The sequence below is a fragment of the Urocampus carinirostris genome, chromosome 1 (assembly GCF_059441175.1).
Source record: "Urocampus carinirostris isolate Australia breed hairy pipefish chromosome 1, RoL_Ucar_1.0, whole genome shotgun sequence".
Taxonomy (NCBI): Eukaryota; Metazoa; Chordata; class Actinopteri; order Syngnathiformes; family Syngnathidae; genus Urocampus; species Urocampus carinirostris.
The window spans coordinates 73,904,922-73,922,764 of record NC_142349.1 but is presented as its reverse complement, the minus strand read 5'-3'; the positions used below and the strand labels follow the sequence as shown (position 1 = coordinate 73,922,764).

Below are 17,843 nucleotides of genomic sequence, written 5' to 3'. Positions count from 1 at the left end.
TGATTGCGGAAGACAATGTGTTCATAATAATAATTGTTTCACTTCATGTGTGGTACAATACTTCAATAAGGAAAGAGTTTTTTTTAATTGAAAAAAGTTAGGGTAATTGGGGAAGTCATTTATGAAGTTGTGTCCGGACGGGGTCAAAGTTCACTGAGGAATCTCCATGTTTTTTTCCTCAAGATAATTTTCGGACTCGTTGTGATTGCGTTTGATTGTTTATAATAATAATTGTTTCATTTCATGTGTGGTCAAATACTTCAAAGAGGAAAGATTTAAAAAAAAAAAAAAAGAGGATAATTGAAGTTGTGTCCAGACGGGTTCAAAGTTCACCGAGGAATCTCCATGTTTTTTTCCCCTTCTTCCGGAAGTGGGGTCGGTGAGGAGGCAGGCCGGTGCGCATGCGCAGTAACGCGGCGACCCCCGTCCGTCCGTCGTCGCTCTCCCAGGCACTCCAGGCAGGGTGTAGTCCGCTTCTGGCGCTCGACGGCGGCGCACACTAAACTTTTTACCGGGACGCCCAAACTTTGTCGAAGCGGCCAGCCAACCGCGACTCTTCGGGGTGACTTTTAACAAGCGGGACAGGAGAACCGAGGAGCGGACGGGAGCGAAAAGAGCGTCCGAGATGGCGGCGTCGGCCACCCCCCTGGTCTCGCTGGCCCTCCTCGCCTTGACGTTGGGTTCCGGTTGGGGAGCCGCCACGGACGAGTGCTCGGACGAGCAAGGCCGACCTCAGCGCTGTATGCCCGAATTCGTCAACGCCGCCTTCAACGTAACGGTGGTGGCCAGCAACACGTGCGGGAGTCCCCCCGAGGAATATTGCGTCCAGACGGGCGCCACCGGCGTCACCAAGTCGTGTCACATCTGCGACGCCCGGCACCCGCGACACCGACACGGTGCCGCTTTCCTCACCGACTACAATAACCAACAGGACGCCACCTGGTGGCAGAGCCAGACCATGCTGGCCGGCGTGCAGTACCCCAACGCCGTCAACCTCACGCTACATCTCGGTAAGGGAAGCCGCCGACGGCTAATACGCCTGCCCCGGTGTTTAGTCTAGTGCGGGGGTGTTACGTGTGGCGGGTCAGACCCGCCGAGGGTCGAGAGAAGCATAAGAGAAAAACGAGCTGCGGTTTGAAATATGTCCGCCGGATGCCGCAAAAGCCGGGCTCCACTCGCGAAACAAATTTTCTCTTCCTCATTCTTCTCTTCCTATTCACTCTCTTTTCTTTCTCTATATCCGTTTCTCCCTTGTCTTTTACCTCTTCTCTTGCTCCCTTTCTTTTTGTTATACTCTCTCTCGTTCTCTCTCTCGTTGTCTTGTTCTCTCGTTCTCTCTCTCTCTCGTTCTTTCTCTCATTCTCACGCTCGTTCTCACACTCGTTCACTCTCTCTTGTTCATTCTCTTGTTCTCTCGCTCTCATTCTCTCTCGTTCTTTCTCCTTCTTGTGCTCTCGTTCTCTCTCTCATTCTCACTCGTTCTCTCTCTCGTTCACTCTCTTGAGATCACTCTCTCGAGATCACTCTCTCTCGTTTTCTCTCTCTCGTTCGCTCTCGTTCTTGTTCTCTCATTTTCTCGTTCTCTCTTCTTCTCTCGTTCTCGTTCTCTCTCGTTCTTGTTCTCGTTCACTCTCCCGTTCTCGTTCTCGCTAATTCTCGTTCACTTTCGTTCACTCTTTATCTTTCTATTTTCTTTCTCTCACCTTGTGTCTTTCTCTTTCACTGTCTCACTTTTGTTCTCTCCTCTCTTTCCTCATATTTTCTCTTTCTCTCCATCTCTCCCCGTCTTTCTTCTCTTTCTCTTCCTCTTTCTCAGTTTCTTTCTCTCTATTTATATCTCTGTATTTATCCCTCTATGTATTTCTCTTTTCTCTATTTACCCCCCCCCTTTTCTCTCTAATCTACCCCAGTAAGATTCCTTTTCCACCCTGCGGCCCCCGAGCCCCGATGGGTTTGACACCCCTGGTCTTGTGGTTTCTTTGCTGTCCAACGATGTGCCTGATTGAAAACAAGGGTCCACAAAAAAACCATAATGATAAATGTAGGGAAAAAATCATCTAGATCGCCAAGCAACAACACGATGTTGTTGACACCAAACTTATTTTTTTCGATTTATTGTTGCCAGTTGGCTTTCAGAACCCCTTTGCTGTCCGACAAAGTGCCTGTTGAAAACATCAGCTTACAGAATGGCCCCTCAAAAGTAAAATAACACATTCACATGAAAATACATTACAAAAAAATTCTAACTCGTACATGTTTACTGTTGTTTGATTTGTTGTCACAACTTGACTTTCAGACCCTCTTAAGTGCCCAACAAAGTGCCTGACTAAAACAACAGCGCACAAAAGACCCCTTTAAAAGTACGATAATATGACAATTAAAAAACACCTTGATGAGTGGTACACTCTGGATTCCTAGCTGTCCAATGATGTGCCTGATTGAAAACGACATTGCACGAAAAAAGTATACCACGATGAAATGACATAAAATCCACAACACAGAGCGATAATGAGACGTTGTCATGGTCACAAAAGTTACTTTTTCGACAAATTGTTGCAACTTGATTTTCGGGACCCCATTTACTGTCTAACAAAATGCCTGATTAAAAATAACATGACACGACTTAAAAAGAAACTATAAAACAAAAGCAAGCTTCATGATGTTTTTCGTATTTGATATTTTGTTACCACTTGATTTGAAATACCCCCTTTGCTGTCCAACAAAGTGCCCGATTAAAAACAACAGCGCACAAAAGGATACCTGGAAAGAACGACAACTTGACAAATGTAAAAATAAAAACCATTTAACATATTTGATAATATACAGGATAACAATGGAGTCTTTCTCTGTGTGATGGAAAAATGGCCTTGTCCAGCGACACATGTTTTCGAAAAAACGAAAAAAAAAAAACCCTCAAATGTTGACAAGACGATTATGTTTATGCAATTGCGAATGCACTACAGATGTTAATGTCCTGGAAACATCTGGAAAAAAGCTAGCAAAGAAAAGACAATCTGTTGAGAGCAGAGGTGGGTAGTAACGGGTTACATTTACAGTAATTTTAGGTCATTTTGTGCTTCTAAGAGTAGTTTTAAATCCCTATACTTTTAGTCCATTTGTGAAGAAACTGTACTCTTATTCTGCTACATTAAGCTACATTGAACCTGTTACTTAAGTCCCCTTCACTTAAGTACGTGTCTGTCTGTCTCGGTCGGCTAAGGAGCTATTATTTTGTCAGAGACCTGGTTTCTTTTTGATTTGACCAGTGACCCGGACAACCACAAGGTGGCATGTTGAGCATGGTTAGGGACGTTTAAAAAAAAAAAAAAAAAAAAAACTGAACTGGAGAGGGATGGGCGTCACCAGGTTGTACCTGCCCAAGACACACCTGAGGAAATGGCGCCTCTACGACCCAAGTGGTCAAGGGATCCAACAAGCCAACTGTAAGCTGTATATATATATATATATATATATCCCTGCGATTGGCTGGCAACCAGTTCAGGGTGTCCCCTGCCCACTGCCCGATGATTGCTGGGATGGGCTCCAGCACCCCCGCGACCCTACTGAGGATGAGCGGAGCAGCTAATGAGATGAGATATATATCTATATATCTCTATATAGATAAATATAGATGGATATAGATATAGATAGATAGGATCTGATTGAATCGTTGTTTTTTTTTTCACCAAGTACTTTTTCTTTTTTTTTTTTTACTTGGATGACTACTTTTGACCTACTCATACTACTCTGAAGTAACAGTACTTTGACTTGAGTACAATCTTGGTCTCCTCTACCAATCTCTGGTCGAAAGATGGTCCGACAAAAAGAGAACCCCAAAAAATAGCCTGCTCAAGTTGTTGTCAGTTAGCTTATAAAACTGTTTTATTTTGAAAAATTACAGAATCATACGGCATTGTGACACAACGTTTCCTGTCTGTTGTCTTTTATTTTAATTTTGTGCTAATTTAGCAGCCAAAATGGACACGCACACAACAAAAGCTCTCTATTTGATCATTAATCAGTGTTAATTGTCTTGAACTATAACCATGAGTGTGCCAGGGTGTTGCCGGGGGCTGCATTCCAACACGGACGGTGAATGGTAAAACATAAATTACACGGTCATAAAAATATACTCGTTTGTATCTAATCATTATTAACCTCTTAACAATTCTGTAAAATTCACCTAAAATTGAATGATGTGCTTGAACCATTTGGAGTATCTGGAGATGACCAGTTTACAGCTCTAAAACCTTTGTAATCAGGTATTTGACTTTGGCCAATTTTTAGACATTGTGATAGAGTTGTAAATGTTTGACCTCTCCTTCCAGAAGTCAATCACTGATTGTGCGCACGGTCATCGGGCATATCAATGAATCGCAGGTTGCATTTATTTTTGGCTCTGATTTGAATACACACTAACCAATCTGTCAATCAACATCTGAATTGGTCACTACTGGCTAAATATTTTGGAACCGGAGTAGCCGGATTTATAGTTTTCAGGTCTCTCGTTTCAGACTGATGGAGATGTTTTTGTGATGAGTGCATTTTGAATCCCAAGAGTTTAAAAGGATTATAAAATACCCTTTTTTCAAGTTACCTCAGAATGTGTAGTGTTCCTCCTGACAATCATGCAGATGTGTTTCAAAATATTTCATGACCCGTGGATCTCGAGGAATTTATTTTAGAAGTAGACCATTTGGAGCTATGACATCGAGCAGCAAAACAAATGGCAGGTCCAGTTGAAAACCAGACAGTGATTGTAGTATTCAGCTAATGCATAGCGCTCATTTTCAAATTGTAGCCATTGGGACTTTGCTTACCGTGTCGCCGGAGGACTTGACTGTTTTTTCCGAGTTGATTAACATAGGCTAAGTTTACCTGCTGTCTAGTACAGCGTGTGTTCCTTTTTTGCCTTTGCCTCCCTTTAGATATATGATTTTGACTTTTCCTCTTGGACACATTTCAAACCGCAGCTCGTTTTTCTCTTGTGCTTCTCTCAGCCATTTGTCTTGCAATGAATGTAATACTGTCCAGTTAGTTCCCCGTGAGCGTACGGGCTCCCAAAGGCTTCCAGTTTTGTTTGGTCTAGGTTAGCCTCGTTAGCAGTCGGCCGGATTGCCTGCATGCCGCGCTCACAGTTTTATCCCTCGGCTGGGTTCGTTTTTGTTGCCGTGGTAGTGTTTATTATTGGCTTGCTTTTATCCTGGCTGCTTACTGCATGTTTTCGGTCAGCCAGCCTCTGTTTATTTATTTTGATCGGTACTGGTTCTTCCCCTATGACAGACGGTTAACCTGCCGTAGCACGGACTGTTTAGCCTATGTTATTTTTACCAGTTGGCCCCATTTTGGCTGCTCCCTGTTTGTTGTACATCCTGCATCCTCCTGCAACACAACGCCTAGACATTATCCACAAAAACTACCAAAACTCGGGTGAAAACCTTTTCGACTTGTTGACATGTAACCCGATATGGTGACTGGCTTGCTCAGGTGTTGGTGTGCGTCACATGACGTCAGAGCTAAAGAAGTCAAAGATGAGACGGACTGTCTTCAAAATGCATTCTCGGAAAATAATTAGAATATACCGATGACATATATGTAGATATCATGCAAAAAACTTGTCCTATTTTCTCACGTGTTGTACATTTTAGAATTTGTGAATCCATTTAAGCTTTCCTATGATATGTGCTATGACCAGTGTTCCCTCTAAGCTGCGCGCGTGCGCAATTGCGCACTGCTCGCACATTCTCGGCGCACAAGAAAATCTAGCCGGCTCACAAAAATCAGGGCTCAAAATGACTAATTAAGAAGCGACTTAAGTCAAAGTTACTGTGCATGAAGGTCAAAATACACGGGTTCCCCTGACGTTGTGTCCTAAATGCGGTATTTTGAAGTCGAGTCAGAGTAGAACGAAGTTGAGTAAAGTTAGTAGAGTTGGTCGAGAACCGGCTTCTTCGACTCGGCTCACTAAAAGGAACCGGCTCTTTCGGGTTGGTTTTGCTTCTTTAATCCCAACATGACCAAATATTAAGTAAATGATGCACAAAATGACTTAAAGGAAGGGAGGAATAGAACAAAAAAGAAAAAAATACCAACATGAAAAAGTAGTGATAAGCTGAGAAAAAAAGAAACAAAAGGAAGAGAAAAAAAAGAAGGAAAAATTTAGAAAAAAGCCACAAGAAAAGAAAAGTAAATAGAGGAAAAAAAAGAAAAAAGTAACAGCTCGGAAAAAATAAACACAGCGAGATTTTTTTAAAGGAATTTTTAAAAAAAAAGGAGAAAAAAGTATAAAGTTTGTGTTGCATTCAAATAATTTCCAATGATATCAAGTGAATCTTGTTGCCAACATTGTACTTCCACTAAAAAAAATGTGATTAAGTACAGTTCTGTATCTTGCAACCGACTCAATAAGCCCCCGAAAATGTTAATATTATGCGACAAAATATATCAGGAAATAAAAAGAAATGGAAATCTTGTGAAAGAATTGTAAGATCAAATGACGTTTGTGAGCCTGCAACCTTTGCAACCGTACATGAGTCAATTCATTCAAAAGAGAAAAATAATTTTGTATTGCCGGAAACTCAGCAAAATGTAACGTTGATGTCAAGTTTTGGACGTGTTTGATCATTAATTATCTTGCCACACTTGGGATTGCTGTTGCTCACTGTTGTTTCAAGCGTTGCTCACCGACTTTGTGTGAATGCTCAGACCCGTGGAAGATTAGAGGGAACATTGGCTATGACGTATTTTAATGACTGGTGACATTGTAAGGACACATCATTGCTGACGGAACATCAATGGTTGATTTAGTCCTTTAACACAATGGGAGGTTTGCTGTTAGTCCAAATGTCTTTTGATGAGAAAAACTGAAATCAACCGCGATCAGCCATCTTTGTAGTTTACATACGCTTGGAGGTGGTATCTGGTAGCATCTCAGTGGGACGAATCCGACTTCCCGCTTTTCTGGATCGCGGCGTTACCAAAACGCTCACTTTAACGGGTCGGAAGCAGTGACGAGCTCGTCTCCGGCGTGGGAAAACGAAGCGGCCGGCAGCTGTCGGAAGCTCGGGAGCGGGGGTCCGCACCCCCTCCAATCGTGGGAACGCCATGTTGAACATCTGGAAGCGCCGTCCATTGGCAGCCGGCCAATGGCAATTGGCGCCCGCTCCTCGCATTCCGTCATCCTTCCGTACGGCAACGTTCGATTGCGATTGGGAAACGACGATCCGGGAACAAATGGGTTCTGAAGTGGGGAGCGCGAAGTGAAATTTCTCTCTATATATAAATTTATGCTAATCCATAACCCTAGTTCTAAACACTAGGGCTGCATGATTAACCGAAATCCAATACATTTTTTGGTGTGACGTCGTGCGATTGTGTAATCGCAAGACACTGCCTTTTTTTACAATATACATCACTGCAGTTACCTTTAGCTTAGCATGAAAATGGTGAAAGTTAGAAGTGGCTTGCCTCAAGTAGATTCCAACGAGTCACCCAAACCCCAAGGATTTATACTTCCATGTTTGTCTTTTTTCCCCTTTCTTATTTGAGCGATGGCGTGTTTGGGCAAAACGAATTGTCACAGTTCCAGATTTAATGACCCACTGTGAATTAAAATGTGCTGATGAACTAGCTTTTGTCTGGAGGGTATTTTGGTGATTTTGTTGAATTTTGTCTGAAAATATATGAAGTGGCTCTCTCAAAAAACTTTTTTAAATCATTTTGCTTTTATGGCTCTTTGGGTCCTAATGTCACGGTTGCCATGGCGCCCAATTGGCCCATGTGGCGCCAGCTGCTGCTCGTTAACAGATTGGCTTTCCGTCTATTTAAGCTCAGTGCTATCACTCTTCCTTTGTCAGCCCGTCAACGAACTTCTGCCCCGCAAGAGAGTTTCAGTATTGTCACACGCTGCTGCCTATCAATCTTAAGGTCTGTCTCATCTCTGAAGAGCTTTACCCTCCATAATACAACGGCGACCAGATGATGAATGTGCTGTGTCTGAGTGTGATCGTGAGGCTTCTCCTACTACTGGTAACCATGGAAACTAGTAAGGGAGCTAACCCATACCCAAAAGAGGAAAGATGGGTGTCGCCAGGCTGTGCCGGCCCAAGACACACCACTGAAACACTTTTCAACCGCCGATTGTTGCGACACAGACTCATTTTTCCATCTTTCTTCCTGGAATTTCTTTCATGTTCAGTTCATTTCCCCCTCCAGATAATCCTCCCCTGTGGGGCCGTCGTTTGCGCCTGTTGCAGATTCGCCCCCCTGAGGTGTTCCCCCCGCCCCCGACGGCCGAACGCTCGTATTTTTCCGTCAGGCCCTAAAAGTTTTTTCCGCGGTCTTGCCTGTCGGGACGGGTCCGCGCGCATCTTGTAATTAGCGCAGGGGAATGTTTGAGGGTGGGGGGCACAAAAGGGAAGCACGGGACCTCACGTGGGTGTCAACAGCAACCCCCCGGAAATCAAACAACCCTCACCCTTTGTAACCTCTGAACCTGCCGACACACTTTGAAACCGAAACTTTAGACAGGGACGAGCGCTGCACCGGATCCAGATTTTTCAGACCTGTATCCAATGTTCCCTGTCATTTTCCTTACGGGTCTGAGCGTTCACACAAAGTCGGTGAGCAACGCTTGAAACAACAGTGAGCAACGGCAATCCCAAGTGTGGCAACTAAATCATTATCAAACATGTCCAAAACTTGACATCAAGTTACATTTTGCTGAGTTTCCGGCAATTCAAAATGATTTTTCTCTTTTGAATGAATTGACTCATGTACGATGGCCTACAAACGTCGTTTGTTCTTACAATTCTTTCACAAGATATCCATTTATTTTTATTTCCCGATATATTTTGTCGCATAATATTAACATTTTTGGGGGCTTATTGAGTCGGTTGCACGATACACAACTGTATTTAATCACATTTTTGAGTGGAAGTAGAATGTTGGCAACAAGATTCACTGGATATCATTGGAAATTATTTGAATGCAACACAAACTTTTTCTTCTTTTTCCTGTGTTTTTTCTACTTTTTGTTACTTTTTGTTCTCTATTTACTTTTTTCCTACATTTCTTTCTTTTCTTTTTTCTGGCTTTTTTTCTAAATTTTTCCTTCTTTTTTTCTCTTTTGTTTCTTTTTTTCTTAGCTTTTCACTACTTTTTCATTTTGGTATTTTTTTCTTTTTTGTTCTATTCCCCCTTTTAAGTCATTTTGTGCACAATTTTACAAAATCTATGGTCATGTTGGGGCGGCAGTAGCTCAGGAGGTAAAGCGATCGTTTTAGGATTAATGGATCCCAGTTCGAATCCCGGCTTGTCCGTGTTACATGTCGAAGTGTCCTTGGGTAAGACATTGAACCCCCAATTACCCCCAATAAGCAGGTTAGCGCCTTACATGGCTGCACAGATCACGGCCGCGATTGGGAAATGTGAAGCACAATGTAAAGCGCTTTGGGAAGTCTTGACTTGAAAAGCGCTATAGAAATGCAGATCATTTCATTTCATTTCATTAAAGAAGCAAAAACAGCCTGAAGAGCCGTTTAGGACCCGAAAGAGCCGGTTCCTTTTAGTGAGCCGAGCCGAAGAAGCCGGTTCTCGACCAACTCTACTAACTTTACTCAACTTCGTTCTACTCTGACTCGACTTCAAAATACCGCATTTAGGACACGATGTCGGGGGAAACCGTGTATTTTTACATTCATGCACTGTAACTTTTACTTAAGTCGCTTCTTGATTAGTAATTTTGAGCCCTGGTTTTTGTGCGCTGGGTAGATTTTCTTGTGCGCTGAGAATGTGCAAGCAGTGCGCAATTGCGCACGCGCACAGCTTAGAGGGAACACTGTCTGTATCCCAATTTTGATACGAAAAGTGCATTGTCTTTGGGGAGAACATAAACGTAGCGACACTTAAACTTAAATGGAGATGATGTCGTTACTGACTGAGAGTATACGACTGTGACAAAATAACTAAAAATCTACAAATAAAGAGAATTTAAGTCATTGAATTTATGTAATATATATTAGTATCGTGTGATTCAATTGTGTCCTTTTATTTATACACAGGGTTGGGTAGGGTTACTTTAACCTGATTACTTTCAATGACTCTTGGATTACTCCAATACCAAATATGCTCATAAAAGACAAAAGAAACTAACTATGAATAAAATGACTCAATTTTGTGCAGGCTTGGGGAGTAACGGAATACATGGAACGGCAAAATTGATGTCGGCAAGCTGTTTGGATTTATTTTCATTTTGTTTCTGTGGCATTTGATGTTAGTTTTGCCGGAGATCAAAGAGATCAAAGCCAGGAGAGAAAGCTTACATTATTATTATATTAAGAAACAGGAACGATAGGTACGCAGTGTTTTGCGAATTCATTAAGTCAAGTCAAGTCATTTTTATTTGTGACACCCTTAATCACAAAGAGTCTCAAAGGGCTTCACAGGTTATTACACAGTCTATTTTTTCAGACTATTATGACACCATCCCCTGATCTGGAACCAACATGAGGGCAAGGAAAAACTCAAAAACCTCAACATGAGGAAAATGAAGAAACCTTGAGAAGGGACCGCACCTGTGGCATCATTAGGAAACGGGAACGATAGGAACGCGGTGTTTTGCGCTTACACGACCTCACATCACACTATCGATTATTTTTCGGGTAATCGTGCGGCCCTAGACGAGACCCCTCGAAGTGGGATCACAATTTCAAAATGTCCCCCCTCCCAAAAGGGGGTGGAGAGGGGCTTTATGGAAATAGTCAAGGGTGCAGAACGGCCCCCAGAGTGTCGGCCCCCTTGTGTGCTTGACTTACCCCCCCCCCCCCCCCCCTCTCCGCCCCCTCGAGCGTACGGAATGTGCAGTGTGTTATTTTAAAAGCGGGATGATGTTACAGGAAGTCGATGGCGTCTCGCCGGCTTAGCGACACCTGCAGGCGTGCGCGTGCGTGTCGATAAAGTTTTCGGGTTACATCTTCGGACAGTTATTCCAGCTATGTCAAATCATGCGAGGGACTTCCTGTCTAATGGGCGGGAAAAAGCTCACTGGAATTTCGTTTTTTTTCTACGTGGAAGCAGCTGTTGCTTCTAGGGAGGGGAGGGTCTTTGCCATTTGTGGTGGGGGGCGGAAGGGGGGGGGGCATGATGCAAGAGACGCCTTTCGACGCCATCGATCCAAATATCGATATTGTCGATACAGAAGAGCAGCTTCAGCGACAGACTGCTGTCACAGTCTTGTTCCACAGACAGACTGAAGAGATCATTTCTTCCTCATGCCATGAGGTTCTTCAACTCCACCCGGCAGAGTGAAGGCCACCAATAAACCACTCCCCCTACATTGCATAGTACCCTATTTTTATTAGTGTGTATTTTCCGTAACACTATTTAAATACTCTATAGCAAAACAGTATATTGAGTATTTTTGTATACTATATCTTTTATTTTATTATTTTATTTTTCAACACAAGGATACTGCTGGAAGTGTGAACTTCCCTACGGAGATGAAGAAAGTATCTATCTATCTATTTATTTCTCTCTATGGTATCTATCTCTCTCTATATGTATGGGATCTATCTCTCTCTCTCTCTCTCTCTGGTATCTCTCTCTCTCTCTCTGGTATCTATCTCTCTCTCTCTCTCTGGTATCTATCTCTCTCTCTCTCTTTATGGTATCTATCTCTCTCTCTCTTTCTCTCTCTCTCTCTCTCTCTCTCTCTCTCTGGTATCTATCCATCTATACCAGAGGTGTCAAAGTTTTACCGCGGGCCAAATCAGTGTAATGCATTTATTTTCAATTATTTGTGCTCAGGCCCCCATTTTGGCTATGGAAGGTAAAAATCCTCTCATGCTCATATTTTGTGCTTAACGCACTATGTGGAGGCTGAATTTAACAAAACACTTAGCCACTGAGAATGCTGCTGCCCCCTACAGTAGTGGGTGTGCAATTGCACTTGATTCCAGGAAAGTCAAAACAAAAACAACAAAAACTTCCCCAAAGTCAAACATGCCCGCGCCCCCCTCGACATGGATAATTTGTTTTTCAATTTAAATATTTGACATTGATGTAAAAACACTGCCATGTAATTACGCTGAGTCGTCACATGGATATGGTAGGCGACAGGGATTGTGGGAAAGCACTCTGAACTTATTACCGTATTTTCCGCACTATAAGGCGCACCTAAAAGCCTTTATTTTTTTCAAAAGCTGACCATGCGCCTTATAATACAGTGCGCCTTATATATGGATCAATATTAAGTTGCAACAAAGGCAAGCAGCCGCCGACTCGATTTTTCCTCGTAGGCGATGTGGTCCGCGGTGTATGCTGGGATACATATGCCGGCGTTTGATTTCCCAGCCAATCAATCATCATTTGAATCGATCACTATTGGCTAAACTTATTCAGAGGTAAAGGGGGGGGATCCTTTTTATCATTTACAGGCCCGCATAGGCTAAAGGGGCGAAACAAAGCCTGCAATTGGCCGAAAAAGATGAATGTGAATAGCAAGTTTGGTTGTCTACGGCATAGAGTAAACATGATTTACCATTCTGTATTTGTATATATTTTACTCTCCTGGATTTACTACACTCACGGATATAAGAGGACCATAGTTGCACATTATTATTGAACACGACGACTTCGGTGAGCTACTCCGGCTATATATTTTCCCAGTATCTTGTTTCAGAGTGATTTCGATGTTTCTGTGATGAGTCTATCTTTAAATTAAACTCAATTCCAAGTGTTTATTGTCATATGCACAGTAAAGTTGCGAGCGAAAAAGAAAATAGAAACTAAGGAATGGTTGGCATTTCTTGAATCCCAAGACTTTAACCTTCCGAATGATGGAACGATGCATTTGAGTGACATCGTACGGACACTGCATCCGCACGTGTCAACGACACGTATTTGCTTCTTTGCAAGCTTTGGGAATGTTAAGGGGGTAATCGGTTGGACTGAATCATCCGACTGTTTTGTCCACGTTCCCATTGTAGCGCCTTATAATCCGGTGCGCCTTATGTATGGAAGATATAGGACCAAAAGCTATTTTTTGGGGGTGCGCCCTATAACCCGGTGCGCCCTATAGTGCGGAAAATACGGTAATTATAAGATGCATTTTAAGCTCTCGCGGGCCACATAAAAGGATGTGGCGGGCCACATTTGACCCTCGGGCCATGAGTTTGACACATGTGATCTGTACCAAGGGAACGCTTGGATTGGAACAATACTATTGTCCTGGAGGTTGATACTTCCCATTTAACTCGGAGTGGGTTAAAAGATACATTGGAACTTTTCTCAATTCCAAAATATTGTCCTATGGAGGGTATTTTAGTTGTTTTGTTGGAATTTGTTATACAGTATTTGTTTTTGTTTTGAAGTGTGACTTTCGTGACTTTTGTTGTGAAACAGTTGTTTAATAGAATTACCGGTTTACATTGTTCTATTTGTATTTTTGTTACATTGCTTTTTTCTTTGTTTGACTATGCTGTTTGCTTCATAGTTATTAGAATCCAAAAAAAACATTGATATTGCCCAAAATATTTGTTCTGTGTTTTATTAATATGAAAACGAACACAAGGGGTTCGTCCGTTGTTTCTAAATGGCGCACCACTGGCCAAACTATGGAAAAAAGGTGAATTATAGGCTTCTTTTTGAATCCTTCTTGGAGTTTGGGTTATTAGTTAAACCCCACTTGAAGCAGGCCACTTCTTACTTTCACCATTTTCATTCTACGCCAAAGAAAAACTGCAGTGATGTACATTGTATGTTTTTGGACTTTTAGTTGCCATCTACCCCTCGTTCTGTGGCCTGAACGGCTTTGCTCCATCCATTATCTGCACTGCTTATCCTCAGTAGGGTCACAGGGGTGCTGGAGCCCATCCCAGCTGTCTTCAGGCAGTGGGCAGGGGATACCCTGAACTGGTTGCCAGCCAGTTGCAGCGCACACAGGGACGGACAATTCGCTCGCTCATTCACAACTAGGGACAATTTATTTAGCTTTGCCCCACGGAAGATGAAAGCCGATAGGCGCGGTGTGAAAAAATGACAGGGTTCATTAAACCAGGAAGTAGAGCAATCGTCTAGGGACCAAGAGGTCGCAAGTTTTTGATTCCTGGCCCCTGATAAGCTGGTAGGCGCCTTGCGCGTCACACCTTGCTATTGGTGTGTGTGAAGTACATTGTAAAGCTCTTTGGTAGGTCTTCAGTGACTTGAGAAGTGCTATATATATATATATATATATATATATATATATATATATAGATGCAGTCCATTTAACATTCGGGCATACTTAGAAGAGCAGCTTCAGCGACCGACTGCTGTCAGTCTTGTTTTACGGACAGACTGAAGAGATCAATTCTTCCTCCTGCCATGAGGCTCTTTAACCCCACCCGGGGGAGTAAAAGCCCACATTAAACCTCATAGAGGGCTAACTGTGGTCATTGTGGTTGCTGTTTTCGTTCCACCGGATGCTAACGTTAGCATAGCGCTAAATCTCCTGCCCGCTGCTATCAATAAACAGCAGCTTGCACACCCCGACGGAGCTTTTATCGTTGCCGGCGACTTTAATCGGGCATGCTTAAGGACCGTACTTCCCAAATCCATTCAATAGGTGGACTGAGCAATTAGGGAAAAAACACTGGACCGTGTGTACAGTAAGATCAAACATCTAGTTGGATCCGGCCATCTCTGTCTGTCCCTCACTCCCTCAAACACCCCCCTCCGGTGGAAAACGAAGCCTATGCAACAAGGACAGTACAAACATCTTCTTTGTTCCTTTATCTCTGTTTTCTTATCCTCACTGTAAAATGTGGACCTAGAGTGCCACGTCCAATTTCGTTGTCACAATATATTCAACCCATGTTGTAACAATGACAATAAAGGTATATTCTATTCTATTCTATAAAGTATCTATCTACTTAAATGAGAAAATATTCTCCTTTACCCTGCCTTTAAATGGACGATACAGGATGCGGTGAGAAGGCGGGTCTTCAAGGTACTAGGGAAAACAATTTCTTTCCGTCTTAAAACTTCAAAAATGACCCCCGGGGGGTTATCGGCCCCCCGTCGGGATCCATAACGAGCTGTCTGTTCCTGCCATATGGGTTGTCTTCTTTGGTGGTCTCTTTAATTAGCGCACTGATATCTACACCGGCGCGACCGACTCCATCTCGTATCGAACAAAGATGGCCGTCACAAAGAATGTGTGTGACGTCATGCGTGGGGGCGGGGCCGACCTTTGACCCGCCCACGCCGAGCCTGAAAGCCGCCTTTGATTTTTGCGGAATGCAAAATGAGGTCACGGGGATCTTTCCCGCCCCCGCCTGCACTCCAATGCACCACCGTCCCGCCCGGAATTCACAATTTCTTCCTTTGGTCGAACGGAAGGCGCCCGAGCGCGACCGATCCGGTCGCCCGAGGCGTCCGGCGTTCTCTCGCAGACAAGTGGCCGTTTAGAGTTGTTTTTTTAATCCGACGGTAGTAACTAGGGCTGCAACAACAAATCGATCCAAATCGTTGAGTCGTCAGATTAAGCACTTTGTGAGCCACTAAGCACGTTAAATATATGAAAACAAATCCATTGAAACTTGTGAAGATGTAGGGTTGTAGTACCACCTTAGTCGGAAAGGGGGCGCCTTGAGCCTGTTTTTATGAAATGAAGAAATGAAATGATCTGCATCTATATAGTGCTTTTCAAGTCAAGACTTCCCAAAGCGCTTTGCAGTGTGCTTCACATTTCCCAATCGCGGCTGTGCAGCCATGTAAGGCGCTAACCTGCTTATTGGGGGCATTAGGGGTTCAGTGTCTTACCCAAGGACACTTCGACATGTAACAAGGAGGAGCCGGGATTCGAACTGCGATCTCTTGATCCCAAGACTCTACCTCCTGAGCCACTGCCGCCCCAAAAAGCATCTTACATCAAACACTACAAAAATACAGAGAAAAATATGAAAATAAATTGATAAAATATGTGATGCAATAAAGAAAATAATGATGACATATTTATCTCAACGCAAGGGGTAGATTCTTAGGCATATCATATATCAAAGGGCAAAGCCGACTTTACTTCCTCAGAAGGCTGGCCTCCTTCAACATCTGCAAAAAGCTCCTGAAAATATTCTATGAGACAGTAGTGGCAAGCGCCCTCTTCTATGCGGCAGCGTGTTGGGGAGGCAGCGTCAAGAAGAAGGATGCCTCTCGTCTCAATAAACTGGCTAGGAAAGCGAGCTCTGTTGTGGGCAAAGAGCTGGACAGCCTAACAACAGCAGCTGAGAGACAGGCACTGAAAAAGCTGAGGTCAATCATGGACAATCCATCGCATCCGCTTCACAGCATTATCTCCGGACAGAAGAGCAGTTTCAGTGACAGACTGCTGTCACTGTCTTGTACTACGGACAGACTGAAGAGATCTTTTCTTCCTCATGCCATGAGGCTCTTTAACTCCACCCGGCAGAGTAAAGGCCCACATTAAACCACACCACCTACATTGGATCTTACTGCATTATGTGTTCTGTGTAGCACTATTTAGTTAATCTATATAACATGCTAAAGTGGGCATTTGCACGTCACACTGGGTATTTGTATATTGTTTTCTTTTGGCTTTATTATTGTATTGTTCTCAGCTCAGGGATGCTGCTGGAAATGTGAATTTCCCTTAGGGGATGAATAAAGTATCTATCTATCTATCTATCTATCTATCTATCTATCTATCTATCTATCTATCATTTGCACTTTGGGAATGTTTATCAAATTCAAAGATTTCACCCCAAAATCAAATGCTGAGAACTGTTATGCACTCTACCGTAAAGCTTATTATGCAGAAACAAGCTTTACGGTAGAGTGCATAACAGTTTCAATACGAGCGATTTGAATAGAAAAAGGCAAAATAAACATGTTACCTGCTCAAAAGTGATTTGTATACGGCGTGCATTACCGTTCGATTACATTCACAACAAATACAAAGACGGAATGGTTTAAGTTGTATTACATTCCCAACAAATGCAAGACAAAGTGGTTTTGGTTATATGTTCGCCATTAAATTCCCTAAAAGTGAGATAAAACGAGGTAAAAGTGGTTGTAGTAGCGAGGGGATGCAAATCTCGGCAAGGATGCATTTCTCGGCATAACGCCGGCTCGGCAGCTTTTATACCCGTGGTCCACACGAGAAAATGACGCGGAAATGACGCGATGAGGAAGCGTAACAGTCGCCGGCGTCTGTTTTGCGGGCATACCACCGATGAACAGCGGGTTGGCCAATTTTGCGCATTTTCCATCGCGGGCAACCACGGGCAAAAAAACCCCGCAAAATTTTACCCGTGATTCAGACTCAAACGGCTGTGTGACCGGGCCCTAATTGTATCACATAGATTTCTATATATTTATTGTTAATTGACAAATACTTGTACTTCTTATTGTTTTATATAATATTACGTATTATTCTGTTGTTTTGTGCTCTATTTTTTTCATCCGTCCCAAAAAATGTGTTTTCTCAAAATTCGATCAATCGATTATTAAAATAATCATGAGTTGCAGCCCTGGTAGTAACCCAGTCATTATAGTGATTTTTTTCGGACATTTTTCTTATTTGGTCCTCCATCTTTGTGGTTGACCATGTTTGTCTTGGTCTTGGCAGCCGACCCATTTATCTGGTCCGCTTTGGCCAAGCTAACTGTAATAACACGGCAATAACACAGTAATAACAACTTTTTTTATTTTAGCTACCTATTCATCGACTATTGCAACAATGAGTCAAATAATCAGATCATATATATTTATTTAAATGAGCGACATGAGTGACAGACTGAGGAGATCATTTCTTCTTCATGTCATGAGGCTGTTTAACACCACCCGGG

General features: G+C 42.9%; 1 protein-coding gene across 1 annotated transcript in view; it reads left to right on the top strand.

The window, feature by feature from the left end:
* Nucleotides 1–410: 410 nt before the first annotated feature.
* The window catches only part of lamc1 (laminin, gamma 1), a 91,350-nt gene continuing 73,917 nt past the window's right edge, over nt 411–17,843 (top strand). The window contains exon 1 of the mRNA XM_088350593.1: nt 411–1,010. Within this exon, the coding sequence (XP_088206719.1) occupies nt 626–1,010 (385 nt within the window). The 5' untranslated portion in view covers nt 411–625. The remainder of the gene's footprint in view (nt 1,011–17,843) is intronic.